The sequence below is a fragment of the Artemia franciscana genome, chromosome 4 (assembly GCF_032884065.1).
Source record: "Artemia franciscana chromosome 4, ASM3288406v1, whole genome shotgun sequence".
NCBI classification, from domain to species: domain Eukaryota; kingdom Metazoa; phylum Arthropoda; class Branchiopoda; order Anostraca; family Artemiidae; genus Artemia; species Artemia franciscana.
In genome coordinates this window covers 54811699-54831815 of record NC_088866.1, presented here as the reverse complement: position 1 = coordinate 54831815, position 20117 = coordinate 54811699, and the positions used below count along the sequence as shown (strand labels likewise).

At 33.6% G+C, this 20117-nt stretch overlaps 1 protein-coding gene across 1 annotated transcript in view; it reads right to left on the bottom strand.

The window, feature by feature from the left end:
• Positions 1–20117, bottom strand: part of LOC136026610 (glycine receptor subunit alpha-3-like) — a 131338-nt gene that overhangs the window by 91752 nt on the left and 19469 nt on the right. Inside the window, exons 3-6 of the mRNA XM_065703333.1 lie at positions 19519–19601; positions 13860–14003; positions 9143–9225; positions 136–267 (exon numbers count right to left, since the gene is read on the bottom strand). Of these exons, the coding sequence (XP_065559405.1) occupies positions 136–267; positions 9143–9225; positions 13860–14003; positions 19519–19601 (442 nt within the window). The remainder of the gene's footprint in view (positions 1–135; positions 268–9142; positions 9226–13859; positions 14004–19518; positions 19602–20117) is intronic.

Genomic DNA, 20117 nt, shown 5'->3' with positions numbered 1-20117 from the left:
CTCCTTCGATGTGAAGTGGCCTGTTCTAAAAAAAAGAAAGAAAATACCTTATGGCCACATCGCTGTTAACCTAGGCAACGACATTGTGCTGCCTAAATTAACAGCATTTGGGTACCATATGGAATTAATTCTTACCTGTAGAATAGACTTGTGTGCAATCATTTGTATAATTTTTCACCAACTGAAGCTGAGGAAGCTCTATCCCATATACATCTAAAGGCATTTCCTTATCCCATTCGAATATTAGGTCGTCGGTTGTATGGGAAACTGAAAATTAGATTGCTTATAAATTGGGATTCTACTGAAAAAGGAAAAGACCTGAAAGAATAGAGTGAGGCAATATAATTGCATTTACTATTTTTCTGAAGAGATTTGACTGAATTTTTGCTGAAGAAGAGATATGAATTTTTCCTTGAACCACGCTTCTTTTTCGTCTATAAACAAAATATATATAAATAATTACCTATATAATATCCATACAAATATATAAAAACAGGTAAAGCTTTCAGTCAAGACGATTTATCGACGAAAAAACTTGATGAAACACAACCAAAATTTACTTTTTAGTCGTTATAAAATGAATCTGGCTGTAAAGCCAGAAAATTAAAACGATTCTTATACTACCTTCATTACAAGCTAGTCTGTTAGGATAGATGATAGACTACATCGAGCAGGGAAAAGCATCAGTTTTTTTTTCATTGCCTAGGGAGTAATGCCAGCTTTTCTTTACGCAGAGACATCTGTCTTGGCTTTAATCTAATTAGCCATGACTCTCAAGTCTTTCATCACTTCTCTCCTTTTAAAGAGCTGTACTAAGAGCTGTTTGTTCTAACGATCTCTTAAATAGGGAAGACTGCTTTTCCCAATTTCAATGCTCATTTTTTATGCTCAAGTTCAATATTCATAGCTTTGAGAATGATAATCATCCCTGAAAAAGAGTACCTCCCCCTAAACATTTATTAGAAGAGGGATTTGAAATAAAGAAATGAAAAATAGCTGCATCATTTCAACCTGGAAATATCAGGGAGGTAGGGTGTATTATTACGAGCACAACTATTATGCTATAATAAAATAGCACTAAATAAGGAGTCAAATGAAACTACTTTTTTTCTGTTTTATAGCATTTTGTTAAGAAGAGCCACTTTCATCCAGTGGTACCCTCAAAAATGAGGATCAATACCCAAAACAAGAAAAAAATTAGTTACTCCACTTACCAATATAATACGACAATATCAGAACAGCAATGTAGTTCAACCTATGAATATTCAGGTGGTAAAACATGATATTGGTAACACAATGAGCTAAGTTGTATTACTATTTCAAGCTAGATACATACTTTAAGCCTCAAATGATTTTTCTCGATAAACTCAGGAAATGTAAATACACACAGAAAGTACATAGCACACGACATGTTAGCACACGTTATATAGCCGCTAGTGACTCCACGGAAAACGTCCAAGTAAGAATTTATAAGGGCATGTTGAGTAATCACTCCATCTATGCGTCAGGATGCAACTTTAACCACTTTAAGTTTCTTACTATTAAGAGACCTGTAATGTCCTCCCCTCAGTGAACCGTTAAACACAATTATAGAAATATTTTCACAGTTTTAATGCACATTTATAAATATCTGAAGGGCAGGGTACTCAGGATTTCCCCTAGACGACTTGCTTGTCATCAAGACCGTTATCTTCTATCGATAAAGATTAATTGTCTTTCTACAACTTACCCATTCAAAAGAAAGGCTGTAATTGATCATTTCTGAATGATTATAGACAACGTTTCAGAGATATATATTTATATTGAGACGGCCTCTAAGAGAGCAAAGATTGTCAAAGGAATGAAAGCAATGAACGATTATGTAAGCTTTTAGAGATGGGACCACTAATGATAGCAGAGCACTGTTGATGTTTAATTAAGATGTTGCCTGAATTAGAGAATTGACATTGCGGGCAATGGGAGGTATATTTGCTATTTAATATCTGATTGTCTTATGAAAAATTGCGTAGTCTAGTGCTGGATATACCATCTTTAGTTATATACCAAACTTTAAGAATTGCCAGAATTGAGAAACTGTTGAATATCCCTTTTACCATATCCCCTTCTTTCTTTTTAGATGCTCTCTACAGGAAGAAGCTGCAAAATTCGAGCTTGAAGTAAACTTTTGAATTGTTTAACAGAGAGCTGCCAGTGGCAGAGGTGTCGGGTCTCACTTTTGTCTTTTTTTTCGCTTTAGAAATAGAATCTGCGTCAAGAATCGACTAAGCTTCTTCCAGGTTCTTGCAGATGCTTTATCAGTTTTTACGATATAGGAGGAGGGGTTAAACAATTTTCAGAACATTTGAAGAAGAGCTATACTCAATCCTCTTCTGTAAACAATAGCGTGCTAAGATCTATGACAATGTTCATGAAAACTTCATAGAAAGAAAGGTTATTTACCATCAATAAATAGCCTCTTTGCCCTTTGAACTATTAATAATTCAACCTCTAGGGAACAGTAAGCCCTCTAGAAAATAGCCATATCTCAACCATAAGTAGGATTCTGATGTAGGTATCAAATTTGTCTGAATGGTATGCATCTCTTCGCGAAAACCTCTCTGATCAGCTTCACATGGTCGAAAGCCGGTGATAGCCATCTGAACCAAATAATCAAGGTGGTCGTGATTTGCGAACGTATACATTAAAGTAGGCTAGACGATTCAAACGGTATTCAATGGTAAAAAAAATGCAAAAGCTATTTTTACATGTCAATATTCACTGCCAATTCAGTTTTGGAAAATAATTTCCTTTTGCTTCCTAAATCGGTTAAAGAAGTACATCCCAGAAATATACATTTAAGGATTTTCCAAAGCAATTCTTGAAAATATTTTTTTCCACTTCCCCAAAAGATTTATTATTGAGATGAAAATGTCATTGCCAGTTGAGGAAAACAACTGAAATGTGGAATATGACAGCATAGAAGACTTGTACTTCTTAAGAAGACTGCACAGGAGGGTTATCATATAATCTTCCCAGTTCCTTGTTCACTTAATGAATAAAAATGTGAACTGAAGAGTCATTGTCACTTGCATGGCATTTTAGAATGGTAACACCAGCGTATGAACTAGCCGAAAAAATTAAACATCCTATTTTTGTAAAAAAAAATGTATAAAACAAATAAGCAAATGCTGGTCTTAAAAAAAAAAATATCTCTGTTTCTCCCTTTCTCTCTCTCTCTCTCACTCTCTCGCTTCTTTCTTCCTTAGGATTGTTTTGTCTTCATAGACCTAAAGTTACACATGGGTACTTATTAAACTTAAAAGTTCTGTAATATGTCGCTAGTGGTTTTGTATTTTTGCCATCTATATTACAATTTTAGTCCCAGATTTGTAATTTACAATATCAAAAACCCTTACGCACAGACTTTGGTGGAGATCGATCTCGATTTGTAAAATATATTTCCAATTTTTTGTTTCAATTTGTTTTCTTTTTTTAAAGTATTGCACTAACAAAAGTCCTTAATTAAGACTTTGCCGAAAATGAACCATAATCTGTAAAATACGAGCATACTTGGTTTTGTTTTTGGGCCTCAATATCACAATATTCAGTCCAGATTTGTAACTAACAGGTTAAGAAGTTTTTTCAGTAGACTCCCAACTTAAGCAGAAATCAACCACTATATTTTAAATGTTGAATTAATCTGTTTTAAAATTTTCGTATTACGGTCAGGCTTGTAATACAAATCTCAAGAATCCTTACATAAGAAACTTGGCGGAAATCCAAGACATTATGAGCAATATATAGGCTATTTACCAAAGTTTGGTAACCAGCCTATAAATCTTAACTCTAGTTACCATGTGTTGATTTAATATTGCCCAATGGTCTTCAGTATTTGAAAATCATATATTCCCTTAGATATAAAATCAACAACCTCATAATTCTTTAAACGCCAACATTGGTCCAGATCATACATATTCATGAAATATGCGCTTAACCTGGTTGGATTAAAGGCTTGTTTGTTGAAATAGGCCTCAGATTTATAGTTATTCAGTATAAAGTATACAAAAGAATATTTCTTTCTGTATACAAAAGCTGCAGGAGTAGGGCAAGGCTTTCTGATCCCACTTTGGCTCCTTTATCATAGGCACCGCAATGGCCTGGCCTAAGAAAAGAATGCTGTTGCCACAATGTGTTATTTTTTCTGTCTTTCGACCAAAACACGTCGCATAGGATTATTTGTCCTAAAAACTTCAATAGGAGCTCTTTCAATTGGAAATTGAACATTCTAGTACCCATTTTAACAATCAAAAGTGATTGGAGGCCCCCAGGTCCTTTTTTCTCCAAATACATACGATAGTAATTTTGAGACAGCCATTTTGCTCAATATAGTCGAAAGATCCAATAACAAGGCTTTCAGTGTTGACACAGCCCTCGGAGCCAGGGAACCATGGTTATAAGTTATACCGCAGGGGTGTATAAGAATTTATCGAAGAGGTGGTCGTTTAAACATTAGAGGAGACTTATTTTATTGAAAACTGAAAGCTCTTGTTCTCCTTTAAGAGTCCGAAATGATTGGAAGCCAACCAGCCTCCCTCCCCAGGCTAACCATTTCCAAAAACACGTCGGATCGAATTCACAAGAGAGCTATTTTGTTTAGCATTGTTGAAAGGTCCTTTAATAATGTCTTTTCTAATGTCAACCTTCCGCAGCCCACAAGGCAAGAGTTGTAAGCGAAGCACTTCGTCCATTGTTTACATGTACTACTTGTTATTGGGAAAGGTGGGCAATCGTGGGCATATTTGGCCTTCATTCTCCAAAAAGATGAAGGTCATTCAGGTGAGCCTTTCAGAGCATGTTGAAGGCAGTGTTGAACTAAATTAATACATGTTTTATACCTACGGGTTGTTAAAAGGGTGTAAGGGTGAAATGACTGAGTATAATAATTTAGAAATTTCAGGAAGTCATAAAGAAGATGATCAGTTGACCAAAAAGGTAATTTTTGCGCTCTACTACTACTACAACTACCTCTACTAATATAGCTACCACTACTACTTCTACTACTACTACCACTAAAACTACTGCTTCTGTAGCAAATGCTATCAAGTCTGAGGACATTGAAATAAACATCAGAGAAAACATTGAGGAGAAAGTTGAGCTAAATCAAAACATACTAAGTGCAATGCATACAAATTGATAACACAGGCACAGTTTTGACATTGACGATGACTTACTTTGTAGCGGAAAACCTGAATTTGACTATGAGAGTCTGAAAACACTTTTAAAGGAGAACGGTCGCCAAACTACGAACATCTACGAATGAACTACGTTCAACGTAGTTCAAAAAATGAACTACGAACATCTTCAAAATAATGAACCTCAGTCATCTTCATGCCATTGGGTTTCCAGAGTTTGAATAAAATTCTTTTGTAAAATGCTAGCATTTATGCTATCAACACACATAGCAAAAAATGATTTGAGGCAGTGTAAAGTTTCCTATTGGACTACTCAAACACGTAAAGTTCAACCACATTCTCTCAAACTGAATTTCAAGAGACTTTTGTTACAGAAGATTAATTACATTCGCAGATCTTTTAAGAGAGAACGTCCACAAGTCGTTTGCAAAGATGTTTTCCGAGTATGGAAATTTTTCAATTTCGTTTGGTAATTGAAAGCTGCATTCCTGAATTTCAAATAAGGCTTCAAAAGAAGCTTTACTTTAAAAAAGACTGGATCAGAGATAAAAAAAAAGAAAAAAAGCCACTCTTGGAGCGTCAAACTCAAATTTAAAGAGGCTAAATTTCACATGAAAACTCGTTTGTGATCCAGAGTTTAATAATTATAATTATATAATTGCAAATTCTAATTATAATTAAAAAACAACATATAAAAAAGTCTTCACTCATTAGGCACAGATATTGAAAGACTATTGAATTTAAATGTCATGATATCATAGTATTCATAATGGAAAAAGTGCTTCTAAAATGGCTTCAAAAACGTGTTGAACTGTCTCTTTTTTTCATTTTAATGTATTACTGTTGCTTCAAAACTGAATTTATGCTGATAGAACAGCTAAGATGAACATTTCCTTATACCACTTTGTTAAGACAACATTGGAAATTCATATGCACCCAGGTTTCTCTGATTACCAGAGAGATCAGAAGCACAGGCAAAAGAAATTAGGAACGTCAAATTCAAAGGCTGTACTACTATATCCCTCCATCTCCTTTAAACTGTTTGCGTAATTTGTTTACAGCAACTGGTGATGTTCACAAGCATCTGACGAGATTCGTTAGTGAGACAGAATGTATGTAAGTAAGCATGTGAAGCCTGCTTCCTCTGTTCACCATGTTCTTCTTGTATTGCGGTCTTAGGTACCATTATCTGTTTGCGATGAGTTCTGATATCTATGAGCGGTCAAGGCACGGTTGCCTTTAGCCGTATTCTTTCGAATTTAATCTCTCAAATTTTTCGTCTAGATTTCTTAATTTTTGTTATAATGAAAACCCGGAAATATTGGCCTTAAAATAAGTGATTTTTTTTAGAAGAATTACAAACCTAGATTACTATTAAACTAAAAAGAGGAACAGAAGAAATAAAAGTGATAACTAATGTAAATATACCGAATGGATATGCAAATTTAAACAAAAAAACTAGCAAAACTGTCTCAAACAGCCCAAAGTAACATATGTTTCTATGATATTACAAAGATCGTACGGTTGATTTTGTTCAACATTCTCACAATATAAAACCGGCCATCCTGATAACAACAATTAATCTACAAGTGTGTAAATTAGTGTATTTGAGGATTGATAGAAGGGGGCAACCATTTCCACCACCCGGTGTGGTCTACTTTACCATTATTTTTCCCATTTAAATCGCAAGCCAAAAGATGAAAACCGACATTTTTGACCAGAAGTAAGATACTGACACCAACAAAGTTTCGCTAATAGTGGGGCAAGGTTGTAGAGTCAGCATAAGAAAAAAATAGTACAAGGGTAGGTAAAGTTGGTAACAGGGGATGTTTACCAGCACTAAAATCGTTCTTTCGTGTATTTGAGGTCCACAAACCGACAATTTAAATCCATTTAAATCCATTTTTGACCAGAAGTAAAATACTGACACCAACAAAGTTTGGCTAATAGTGGGGCAAAGTTGTAGAGTCAGCATAAGAAAAAAATAGTACAAGAGTAGGTAAAGTTGGTAACAGGGGATGTTTACCATCACCATTGAAAGAAGGTGCTATCAATGGTGCTGGTAGAAGGGGGCAACCACGTTCCACCACCTGGTGTGGTCTACTTCACCATTTTTTTCATTTGAATATCAAGCCAGAACATGAAAACCGACATACATGAAAACTGACTGGACCAAGTTTGTAGAGTCAGCATAAGAAAAAAAATAGCACAAAGGTAGGTAAAGTGGGTAAACAGCACTAAAAATCGTTTTCCCTTTTTGACGTACCTACCTATCATCAAACTCTTAATCTAAGGAAGATACATAGAAAATTATTGAATATAGGAGAATAATAAATCAATATATCAATAAACTTATTACCTGACATTGGGAAATCGAAGGGATTTATCATCCACCCTTTCAGTTTTTAGAAAACTAATGGTTCATAATAGACAAGAATCTCTTTCTTCTAATGAGAATTATGTTTAGGTGAAAAATTTCTGCTTGAAATTCAAATTACGTATGCGTATACAAAGGTTTTTTATATTATATTACTAAAACGTAAATTATTTGATATCTATCCAAACTATAAAATGCTAAGACGTACATTTGTACGTCTTACCTCGAGAATTGATAACCAACATTTTTGCAGTCGGTTGTCCCTTGGAAATTTCCTGCGATAGTTGTTTGCAGAGACGTATCTAGGACTTTGTTTCAGGGGGAAGTGGGTGAAAAAATTGTTTCCTTGGAGGCTTACAAGAAAAAAAATATATAAAAAACGCATAAAACTTGATTTATTTTCATTTTTGGCACGTTTTTAAGAGTCAGAAAAATATTTCGCGGGAGGGAGTTATACCCTCCAAGCCTCCTGGAGAAGGCCTTGATTGTGTCACAGTTTTTTAAGTCTTGTACTTAAGAAATGGAACATATTCACCCCCCCCCATTTCTCTTGAAGTAAAACTTTCGAAGTTGAAAGTATAATTTAAATATTGAAAGTAGTACAGAAATGAATCAGTGGTCCAAAAAAATGTTTAGCTTTACAATAGTTCGTATTCGTACCAAAAAGCTTCATCTCTCTCTCTGTTAAATCAGAAAGAGCTTTGATTTTCATTCAGCTATTAAAACTGCAATGCTTTAAATAGCCAATTTGGCAAAAAGCCCTAATTTAAACGAATCAAAAGACATGTATTAACAAGTGTTTTTGTCAGTAATTAAGACATCTCTTAAGCAAAAAAGAGTATTTTGAATACCTAATGTCGATATTAAAGCAATTGCTAAGGTGTAATTACATAGCAGATAAAAATTTCACTCGCACTTGTCATTCAAACAGCTAGTGAAATGGGCACTGTTGCAATGAAAGACGATTTGATTAATTTTTTCACAGCCTCGTTTTAGCTCCTCAGCTTAAATTTTGGATTGGACTATATTCGTGCTAAGTATGCTTCCTACTGTCTGGGGGTATTTGCACCACCCCCTATATTTTTGTTTCCCCTCTGGATTTACAAAAAATAGCTTTTTGCATTTTTGTTGAAAGTTACCTTTTTGGTGTTTTCATTGGAAATGAACAAGAAGAACTGAAATTGAACCCGCCTCCAAAGCAAAAGAGTACTACTACGTATTTGATCTTCCTGAATTTAGAACAATTTTTGAAATATGACATTCCTCACCTGTTATTATTTAATAATTATTCCTATGCTGATAATAAGGAAGTTATTCGATAATTAACAACAAGATCTGTTTGATAATAATATTATATTCTAATTTAAGAAAACCTAAGAAATTAGCAGCCTTCACTAAAGCTCTTCAGTTAGTGCATTATTTCCATGAGAAATTGTATATACTGTATCCATTACATGCCTTGGAACTGATTTTAGAAAAATAATGCATTATTCAAGGTCTGGAGTTCTAACTTCTATTAGAATCTTCTCAATAAATCAGTAGCCTGGTAACTCCCACTACAGAAAGAAAAACGAAAAAAAGAGACAATACTTACTGCTTTCCATTTGCATACGACATTCTTGAGTATCATGAGGGTATAACATGAAGTTCATTGAGCAAGAAAGAGTCAAGGTTAGTCTGGAAATAAAAAAAAACTGTTTAATTAATTAAATTAAGGGAATTAATTAATTGATTAAGAACTAAAGGAAGACTTGTCATGAGGCCATAGCATGAAGCTGATTGAGCAAAAAAGATTCAATGTTATTCTATAAATAAAATATTTATTTAATTAAATATTTAGTTGATTAATTAATTCAGAATTAAAGGAAGACATATCATGAGGGTACACCAAGAAGTCCATTGAGCAAGATAGAGTCAAGGTTAGCTTTGAAACAAAAGAATTAATAAGTTTTTTTGTAAAGGAAGAATCTTCATATTCAATATCGAAAAAGTTATTTTATGACGATTACAACTTCATATGGAACTACTATAGATTAAAGGCAGTTTTGAAACACCAAAATGGATGACAACCTATTAAATAAATCTCACCCATAAAGTTTCTATTTTTCAAGTCGTATCTTGTCAGGTTTTATTTGTGAATTTTCAAAATTTATTTTTATACATTTTTATACTTTTATATACTTTTTTATACTTTTATACTTTTTTTATTTTTATAATTTTTATTCTCTCATTTTTTACTTTTTATTTTTTATTTTACTACACATGCATCAATTCAGTTCTATAAAACCACTGTTTATGTACGAGTATCTATCCATTACAAACTACTTCATTTTTATGGCACTTGGTATTTACCAAGTGACATAGAACGATCGCAAATTCTGTCGGTCTGTCAGTCCCGGTTTTGTTAGTTTAGGCCCTTCCAGATAAGCTAGGACGATGAAATTTGACAGGCGTATCAGGGACCAGACCAGACTAAATTAGAAATAGTCTTTACCCTAATTTGACCATCTGGGGGGAGTGGGGGGACAGTTAATTCAAAATTTTGAAAAATGAGGCATTTTTTACTTACGAATGTTTGCTATTTGTATTTTTACGGATTTTTCTATGTATTACTAAATGTTTTATACCTTTTTATATTGGGCTACAATACGATGGGCAAAAAAAGCAAAGTTTATTGTTTTCCCAGTAAGGCTTTACTTGGGTAGCACTAGTTGATGTTTTAACTGCAAGAAAACAGGGGAAAATGTTCGTTGATATGCTACCTCCCACCCTTCCCACTACATGAGAAATAAAGGTAAGGTCATAAGAATGAAACATCTTCATCTATTACGAGCTACCTGTGTTTGATCTGACCGAAGAAAGTCTTAGAGAAAAATTTCTCTGATTTTCAAAATACCTCTCTCTCGTATATTCATTTTTTTAAATTGAAAAAAATAATAAAGCATCTCTTTAGATTTTGAAAAATAGCTTTTATCTTCTTTTTTTTAATGAAAAAGAAATCCTTGACTTCCATCCTTCGTTCTCATGAATTTGCACGACTGCTCGGAACCGAATTGGAGCAAATCATCAGAAACAATATTTAATTCACCATACTACACAGTGTACTGGGATTACCAAGCTCCAATCCCCTCTTTAGAGGTCTTTGGGCCCCGGAATTGGGAATGTACTGCAAGAATTCTAGATATCAAAAAGCAACGGTCTGATGGCCAAACATTCGATTGTATTGGGAACGTGGTTATTTCAGTTTTTATCACAAAGTGACAGTAACTGGATAAAGGAGCGAAAAGATGACTATTTCTAATAATTGAAATTAGTGTCAAAGATGATTCTGACTTTCCAAACTTAAAGCGACTTACAAAAGTGTTTAATACTTTATCCTGGCTACTCTGTCATCTAACTCCCTCCTTACAAGTGTACCTATAAAAGTCAATCGCTCAAACGTTTGTGAATATGTAGCGTATGTGCTGCTTGGTGAGCTACTGATAATTTTTTTTAACAGAAAGACATGACGAAGTTGGAAGTTATCCTCTTTTCTTATGGGATCGCTCTATAGTTCTTAAGAAAATCGAAAAAGAGAAAGGAAAATTTTTTGACATTGATTGATATACTGTTCCTCACATAAAGAAACTGGTAAGTTGAATATCATAGCCTGTTATCAATGGAAAGTAAGACTATCAGTAAATGCTATCAAGACAAAACAATAATTATGTCTGATGAGATCAATTAGAAAAACTAATTAAATTCAAAAACTAATTAATTAAAAATTAATTAATTAGAAACTAATACGAACTAACGTTTTATCTTATTTCTCAGCTGTAACAACTTTAATGAAACCTTAAGCGATAAATCTAAGGAAAAGACAGAGTTAAATCTACTCCATGGATTTTATTTGGTTTTTAAAGTTTACATAAAGGTGTTTAGGGCCTAAATATATTTAACAAGAAATATTTTTTCTTGAAAAAAAATGTTGTCAGTCAAATAGTTTTTTGAAGTTCAATAAGGTTCTAGTAACCCATTTTTAACACCCCCGTTTTAGACGCTAATAGAATTTACTAAAGCATACGCTTCTTCGGAAAACTCTATCGTCTTGTAATAAACTCTATTTTTTCTATCTCACAGGGATTAGTAAGTAATATTCCAATACAGGAAGTTAACACCGTGTCATCTTTTAATGATTGGTTTTCCTAGGGTCTCAGAATTAAAAATCTTCTATCCGACTCAAATGCCCTTCAAATTCCCAACTTACTAAGTTGCTTCTCTGATTTTAGAATATTGAAGAATATTGAAGTCCTTTGAAAAATATTGAAGTCCTAATTCTAGTAAGAAACAAAATATTTATTATAAACAATCTAAGTATTTGCATCAAGTGCAAGTTACTTTTTTTTTACATCAACCAACAATAGTAAGGTAGCATCTTCAGGTGTTTCTGGCTCTTTTATTTCTATTTAAAAGCTGGCGAATAGGTACAGGAGATTAATCTGTGATAGGCATTAAATAAAAAAAAAAACAAGTTTTTTCAACTGAATATAAGGAGCAAAAATGCTAAAGTTCTTTACGCTAAAGTTCGAACTTTGTTCAAATTCTTTAAGAATGACCCCTGAATCACAAAGGGTTGAATTAGAATAAATAGCTCTTTTGAAAGTACAAAAAAACCTTTAGCGTAAAGAGCGAGCTATTGACAGGGGGGGGGGAGAGGGGATAAACCTCCTCATTTACGTAATAATTTCTGTTCGTCTTAAGTTTTAATGCTGCTTCTTGCCTTCAGTTGAAAAAAACTTGTTTGATTTTTTTTCCTGATCGTTTTTTAAATAATGCTGGAAAATCCAGCGTCCCCTTCATTAAGAAGTCTCTTCTCCCCATAAGAAACTGTCTATGGAAAGATCCTCTCACGTAACCTTCTCCCCCTGAAACCCCCCCTCCACACACACACACCGGAAAAAATCACCCCCTGAAAACGTTTGTATATTTCCCAATAACCAATAGGCCTACTATGTGTAAACACTTTGTAAAGTTCATAGCTTGCAGCCCTTCCCCCGTGAGCTGTCGGAGATTAAGTCATCATTAAAGACATATTTACTAGGTCATTCGACTATGCTGAACAAAATGGCTGTCTCAGAATTTTGATTGGGTGACTTTAGGAAAAAATGAGCATGGGAGGGGGCTGGCTGCCCTCCAGTACTTTTTCACTTAAACCTGCCACTAGAACTTTTAATTTCTGTTCGAATTTACCCTCTAGTGACATTCTGGGAAAGCTGGGCCGATGCAATCACCCCTGGGAAGAAGAAGAAAAATAAAATATAAATAAACACACATCTGTGATCTTTATTCTGGCATAAATACAGAATTCCACATTTTTGCAGATAGGAGCTTGAAACCTGTACAGTGATGTTCTCTGATACGCTGAATCTGATGGTGTGATTTTAATTAACATATTATGATTTTTAGGGGGTGTTTCACCCTTTTTTGTAAATAAGACACATACTCTTAGGCTCGTAACTTGTGATGGGTAAGAATAACTTGATGAATCTTATATATATATATATATATATATATATATATATATATATATATATATATATATATATATATATATATATATATATATATATATATATATATATATATATATATATATATATATATCAGTCAGCATAAAAATCCAATCCTTTTGATGTATCTATTGGTATCAAAATTCCGTTTTTTAGAGTTTTGGTTTCTATTGAGCCGGTTCGCTCCTTACTTACAGTTCGCTACCACAAATTGTTCGATCATCAAGCCACCAAGGAGCGTTAAGGGATAATAGGCTCGCATTTGTTTTCAATATCAGGAAATATAATATTTTTTCAAATAAATTCTAGTTGAACAAGGTTTTTGTTTAAATTATGTTCCGTGAATTCTCATTTTGGCTGGTGTTTTGATAAAACGCCCGTAATTTTAACCACAGGATCAATTTCCTCATAAAACAATGAAAAGAGTAATTTTTTCTCGTAATATTGCTATCTCTTTAAAAGTTTTGTTAAATATAAAATTGGCTTTAAAACTATTTTAAATCTTATGAATTTAATATTGAAAGATGGCCTTTTCTTTTGCCCATTTAAATTTCAAAATGGTGCTTGTACAGCAATGTTTTGTTCAAATAGGTGTTTTAATAATGTTTAAATAACAAAAGTTTCAATAAAATTTCGTAAATTTTCTCCAGTCTCCAAAAAAAAAAAAAAAAAAAATAAAGTCCAGATATAAATTTTTTACTATCGACTAATGGTGAAATATAAAATAATTTAAAACTTTTCAAAAAAAGTAAAAATTCTTACTTGACCATGTAAAGAATTGTTTTATCCTTATAAAGCCACAAGTAGTGATTTGGAATTGTCATTGTCTGAAATGTAACTTGCTTAGCATTCTTGAAAAAGGAATCCGGTCTCCACATTGACTTAAGCCATTCAACTTCAAGTAATCTAAAAGGAAAAAATAGGGGAATTAGCTTTCCCTTAGTCCAAGAATAAAGGTATGGGAAAAGGAATTTCAATTGATGCTACTTGACTGCTGACTTAGAAGAAGAGGAGTAATTTCTTTAATCTCAAATGACTGTTTATAGCTAGTGATAGATTTTTCGAGCTGCTGTACAAACTAATTTAGGCGATCGACCCGTTTTAGGGAAAATTAACAACAGCCAAATGTAAAATATAAATATCATCTTTTACATATGAAAAGAAAATGATTTTTGTGTTGGACGGAAAAAGTGTCATAGATAGGCTTGTATCCATGTTTTTTTCGTGGGGGGGGGGTACAATACAACTTCAAAAAGGTCCAAAAACTTTTTTTTACACTCTTTTGTTACGTTTTTACGAGTTGGATTTTGACACTTTTTTCTATAGTCTCTGTACTATGCCAATATTTGTGAGTTGAATCTGATACAACGCAAGTAGATGTTTTTAAAATTCTGACTTTAAAATTTATTTCAAGAGTATTTGTAAGTGGAATCTGAATGATTATCGGGCAGTTAAAGTCAAATAATTGTTAAAAAAAACTATAAACACTAGGAAAACTTGGATTGTCTAAGAAAGATAAAATAACAGAATCAAAAGGAAATATGCGGGTATAAGAAACTCTTGTTAACTATTTATCAACACTTTTCTTTTAAAAAGGCGAAAGAAATTTTTTATAGTAAAGAAAAATTGTAAAGCTCTAGCGAGTTTTCATTACCTTTTTCATATATAAGAAACGCTAGTTAATATGATTACATTATTTTATTCCGAAAGTTCGATTTTAGCAAAATCTACACCAGAATATAAAGATTAAGCCAGGAACAACATCAAGACAATAACAAAACAAGAAGACTTGATGCGTTGCTACCCACTCAGTGCCTGCCATAAGGGTAGAATTTGTTATTTTTAATTTTATGGTCTTGCTTTTCTCTAATGCATGATGTTTGTATTATCTTTTGTTTTTATCCCAAGATGATATAATGATCGTAGCCTGTGCTATAATATGTTCAGGAATGACGTTGGAATGTGCCGATAGGAAATGCTAGATCCTTATAAAACCATGTCGTACCATACATATATATTCTAATGTTTTTGGTCTCATGATTTCAAAAACTTTCAGTGCTCCATTTTTTTTTTTTTGTAATGAACAGATAAAAACGAAGTCATTTATTCAATATTTTGGTTTCTTGAATTAATGATGTTCTTCGAAACTTTATGTGTTTGAACCATTATAGGTAGTGCACTAGCGCTGCCTAAGTAAAGAGTCATGTGGGCACAATGTTTTATTATTATTTTTTTTTGGTTTTAGACCAGGGAACTTCATATCAAAAGAGTTGTCGTAAAATCTTCGAAAAGGGTCCATTCGATTGGAATTGAAAAGGCTAGCGCCTTTTTCAATAGTCAACAGTCGTTGGAAGGCAACTAACACGCGTCCCATGCCCACTATTTTCCCAAAAACATCCAATCAATATCTTGAAAGAACCATTTTGTTCAACATAGCTGAAAGGTTCGGAAATTATGTCTTTGAGGATGACCCCCCCCCCCAAAGCCCTCAGGGCAAGGGTTGTAATTTATACCCTGGAGAGATATAATGTTTATATAGAAAGTGTGATTGTATAAACTTCAAAGGGGGCTCATTGGATTGTTCATCAAAAGTTCTAGTGCCCTTTTTAAGATTCAGAGGGATCGGAGGGTGGATATCCCCACCTTTTATTTTCCTGAAATGCAACTGATAGAAATTTTGAGATGGCCATTTGTTGTCGTAGAAAATTCAAAAAAGCTTCATTCGATCGGAAATCGATAGGGCTAATTGGAAGGGAAATTGGAAGTTGAAAGGTCTGGAAATTATGTTTTTGAGGATGAAAACCCCCCACAGCCCTCAGGGTAAAGGTTTTAAATTATGCCTTGGGGGCATATAAGGATATATAGAAAGGGCAATCGCATAAACTTTGGAGAGGGCTAATTAAATGGGTAACCAAAAGTTCTAGGACCCTTGTTGAGATTCAGAGTGATTGGAGGGTGGATACCCCCACACACACACACCTCGTATTTTCCTGAAATGCAACTGATATAAAACCTTGTGATGGCCATTTGTTGTCGTAGAAACTTTGAAAAAGCTTTATCCGATCGGGAATTGAAGGGGTTAGTGCCTCTTTTAATAGCCGAAAGTGATTTGAGGGCAACTAACCCCCCTCACATGCCCACCATTTCCCCAAAAACATCAAATAAAAATTTTGAGATAGACCTTTTGTTCACCGTAGTTAAAAGGTCCGAAAATTATGTCTTCGAGGATGACAACCCCCCTTCAGCCCTCGGGGCAAGGATTTAAGTTATGCCCTGGGAGTAAGATTTTTACAAAAAGAATGATCGTATGAATTTCGGAAGGAGCTCACTAGATTGGTAATAAGGAGTTTTAGTACTCTTTTTAAGGTTCAAAGTGATCAGAGGATGGATACCCCCGACCCCTTTTATTTTCTCAAAATGCATTTGATAGAAATTTTGAGGTGGCCATTTGTCTTCGTAGAAACTTTTTTTTTTTGGAACGGATGGTTGTATAAACTTTGGATTGGATGAAGCTCATCTGATTGGAAGTCAGAAGTTTGAATGCCCTTTTTAAGAGTCAAAAGTGAATGGAGGGCCGTCAGCCCCTCCCCCAGGGCTGTCATTCCCCAAAACATATCCGATCAAAATTTTAAAGAGCTATTTTGTTCAGCATTGTTGAAAGGTCCAGTAATTATGTCTTTGGGGATATCAACCTCCCCACAGTCCTCATTACTATGGCTATAGGTTAGACAATTCGTTCATTGTTTACACATAGTATATGTTATTGAGAAAGGTATGCATATCTGAATTTTTCTTACCAAAAAGACGAAGGTTATTCAGGTGAGCCTTCCATGATGAGGGGAGTAATGAACTAAATCAAAACTCGTTCTGTGTATATGGATTGTTAAAAGGGTACAAGACAGGAATAACTGAGAATATTAATTTGGAAAATAGAGGAAATAATTAGGGTGATGATTAAAAAGACAATATTTGCATGCTACTTACACTACTGCATCAAACACCCCTACCACTACCAAAACACTCCATTTACAATATTAAGGGGAAATTTGAACTAAATCAAAGACGCTATTTGTATGTACATTGTCAAATTAGCGTATCTAAAGAATTGATTTGGGTATTAAGTTGGAATTTTCAGAGAATACTTAAAAAGGAAGATCATCTAACCAAAAGGCAATTTGCGCACACTACCGCTAATACAACCGTTGCTGCTACCTTTACTACTACTACTTCTATTGCAACTACTTGTAGGGCTAAGAGCATAGAGATAAAATTTCAGGAAGTATATGAATTTACAGGCTATCAAAAGGACATATCAGCAATGTCCTAGCAATGGCTAATTGTATTAAGTATGGAACTTCCAAGAATTGATGAGAGGGATTTTCAACTGACCATAAGGCAATAGATTAATGCTGACAATAGTACTGCCGCTAGTCAATTCTATTGCTAATAATATCAATACTACTACTGTGAATACTATTACACTGTGGTTAAGGGCATAAAGGTGAAATTTTGAAGAAATTTTTAAGAGGGAGTGAGTTATCTTTTGAGGAATTTGCGCTTTATTGAAAATAAATACGTTTGAACTGTTTTCACTTTTCGCACTTTTATACATAAAAAGTTATCAAGACTTTTAATGAGCGAATATCAGTATAGGCTTATGTCAATTATACCGACAATCCGTGGTCATTTTTTTTTTTTTTTTTTTTTTTTTTTTTTTTTTTTTTTTTTTTTTTTTTTTTTTTTTTTTTTTTTTTTTAATGAAAGCAAGAAAAGTGAAAACATTTCAAATGTATTTTGTTTTCAGTAAAGCGCAAATTATGTTCTGGTCTTAAGAAGGCTTGGGGGTTATCAGCCCTACTCTTGTTAATTTTTACTCGTTTTGAGTTTGACTCGGCCATTTATTATGATTTCTGCTTGTATTGAGTTTCATTTATTTATTGATAGTGATCTGTGGTACTTTTACGCTCAAAAGATTATTTGACTTAATTTTTGCTCATTCTTGGCTTAATGGAGCACTTGACTTTTCTTTGAAAACTTATTTTGTGGAATTTTTTTTTAATTAATTAAGAGAATAGGATCATGTCAGATATCAGTAGTCAAGTCCAGCATAAGTAATTTTATTAGTTTTTACATCTTGGATTTTTATCGAAAAATCATATTTTACCAAAAAATACCATATGCCATTACTGTCAAGTAATAAATTAACCGCTGAAGCTAAATCTGTTAAAAAAAAATTTTTGTCCATAAAAGTTTCAAACTGTACCTCATCAAATTCTAGTTAAAAATATTTTGTCTGTATTCGGTATTAATACCTTCGTGCTTCACAAACAAAGAAAAGAAAATATGTGCCAGACTTTTCAGGACTTGTTTTCAAAGACAATAAAAAAAACCTTGTTTTCTTTTTCATAGGAACGCTATATGACGCTATATGACGCGTTTCATAGACGCTATATGGCTGCCTGTCATTCAGAAGTCTTATTTGGAGGAGTAGCAAGGGCTGTTTACTTACCTAGTCACTACCTTTTAAATTAATAACATCACAAAAATAGTTCCAAACGTTTTTAAAGTGTTTAAGCTGAATTGCCAAATAAGGATCACATCATTTGCTCTTAAATTATGATAAGGGCACCGTACCATGCTGTGAGTACTTATAGTTCCAAGGATAATAAAGTAAAAATATTTTTAGCCCCCCCCCCACCTCTGAACTGCCTTAGGATCTATATCTAAAAACATAAATTATATATAATTATTCTTTTGGTTGTGTCGAAAGTATGAAATTTTTAGGGCCGTACCGCATTTTCATTGCCCAAAGACAGTTACATTTGCGAAGAAATGCATCAGCTTTTTAAGCTGTTTGACGTCCTATATTTTTAGCTGAATTTTGCTTATTTTCACTCAGGCTTTTTTTTTTAATTTGGGAACAACTACTACCAAATGCTGCCAAACTGAATACGCACGCTCCTCCTCAATCCCAATCTATTCAAAGCCTCTGTTCTTACGCCCTCGCAGGAAGTTTCCATTTCCTTTAAATCTTTCTTCATGACATCCTCCCATCCCAGACTAGGACGACCTGCTTTTCGTTTAGCCCTTGACGGTTGGCTAATAAGGGCAATCTTCGGCAATCTGTCGTCCTTCATCCACAGAACATGCTCTAGTAATATCATCCTTTCTTTCATTATAGCCCAAGGAAGCGGGATTTAACCACATTTTTTCGTACAGCCTACTGTTTGAAATGAGGTTACTCAACCGGGTAAGCAGAAAAATCCGTAAGCAATTTCTCTGGAAATTGGGGTTTAGACTAAAAGCCCTTTGTATAACTAGATTAGGATCATATAATTAGTTCTTAAATTACGATGATCGTATCTTACCGTGGCTTGGGGGCTTAAGTCTGGCATAACTGAAAATCATTATAGTAGCTCACCTATATTCTGAAGTCATATTTTCGGGCAAGCGCAACCGGTGATCTTTCCAAGATTGAGCAAAAAAAATGTCAGCAGCATAGGTCTAAAATAAGAAAATAGCAATCAAAACAATTTAATGCATTGTCCATTGTACATAATGGATATCCAAAATATTCATCTGCATTTACATCTTAATACATAGCTATATATATATATGTGTATAGCTCGGTAAGACTGAACAAAAACATGTCAGCAGGATTGGTCTATAAAAATAATAAAAACAAAAATAGTAACCAGAAACGTTTTCTGCATTTTTAACTTTATATATCTGTTACAGTGAATATCTGCTAATTGATGAATGTCGACATTCACTGTTGAATTTCTGAAATACCTTATTTTCTCATTGGATTTAGTCAGCGTTTCCAGTCAACTTTTTCAATTTAATGCAAGGTTTGATGATGGTAGGCTAGATTAGAATAGATTAGGTTTGGTGAGGTTAGCTTAGGTTTTTAACCCAGTTCTGATGTGTAAAACGAAATTCAACCTAATCTAACCTAAACTAACATAATCTAACCTAATTTTAACTTTTACCATCATAGCTTGCATTAGGTTGAAAAAG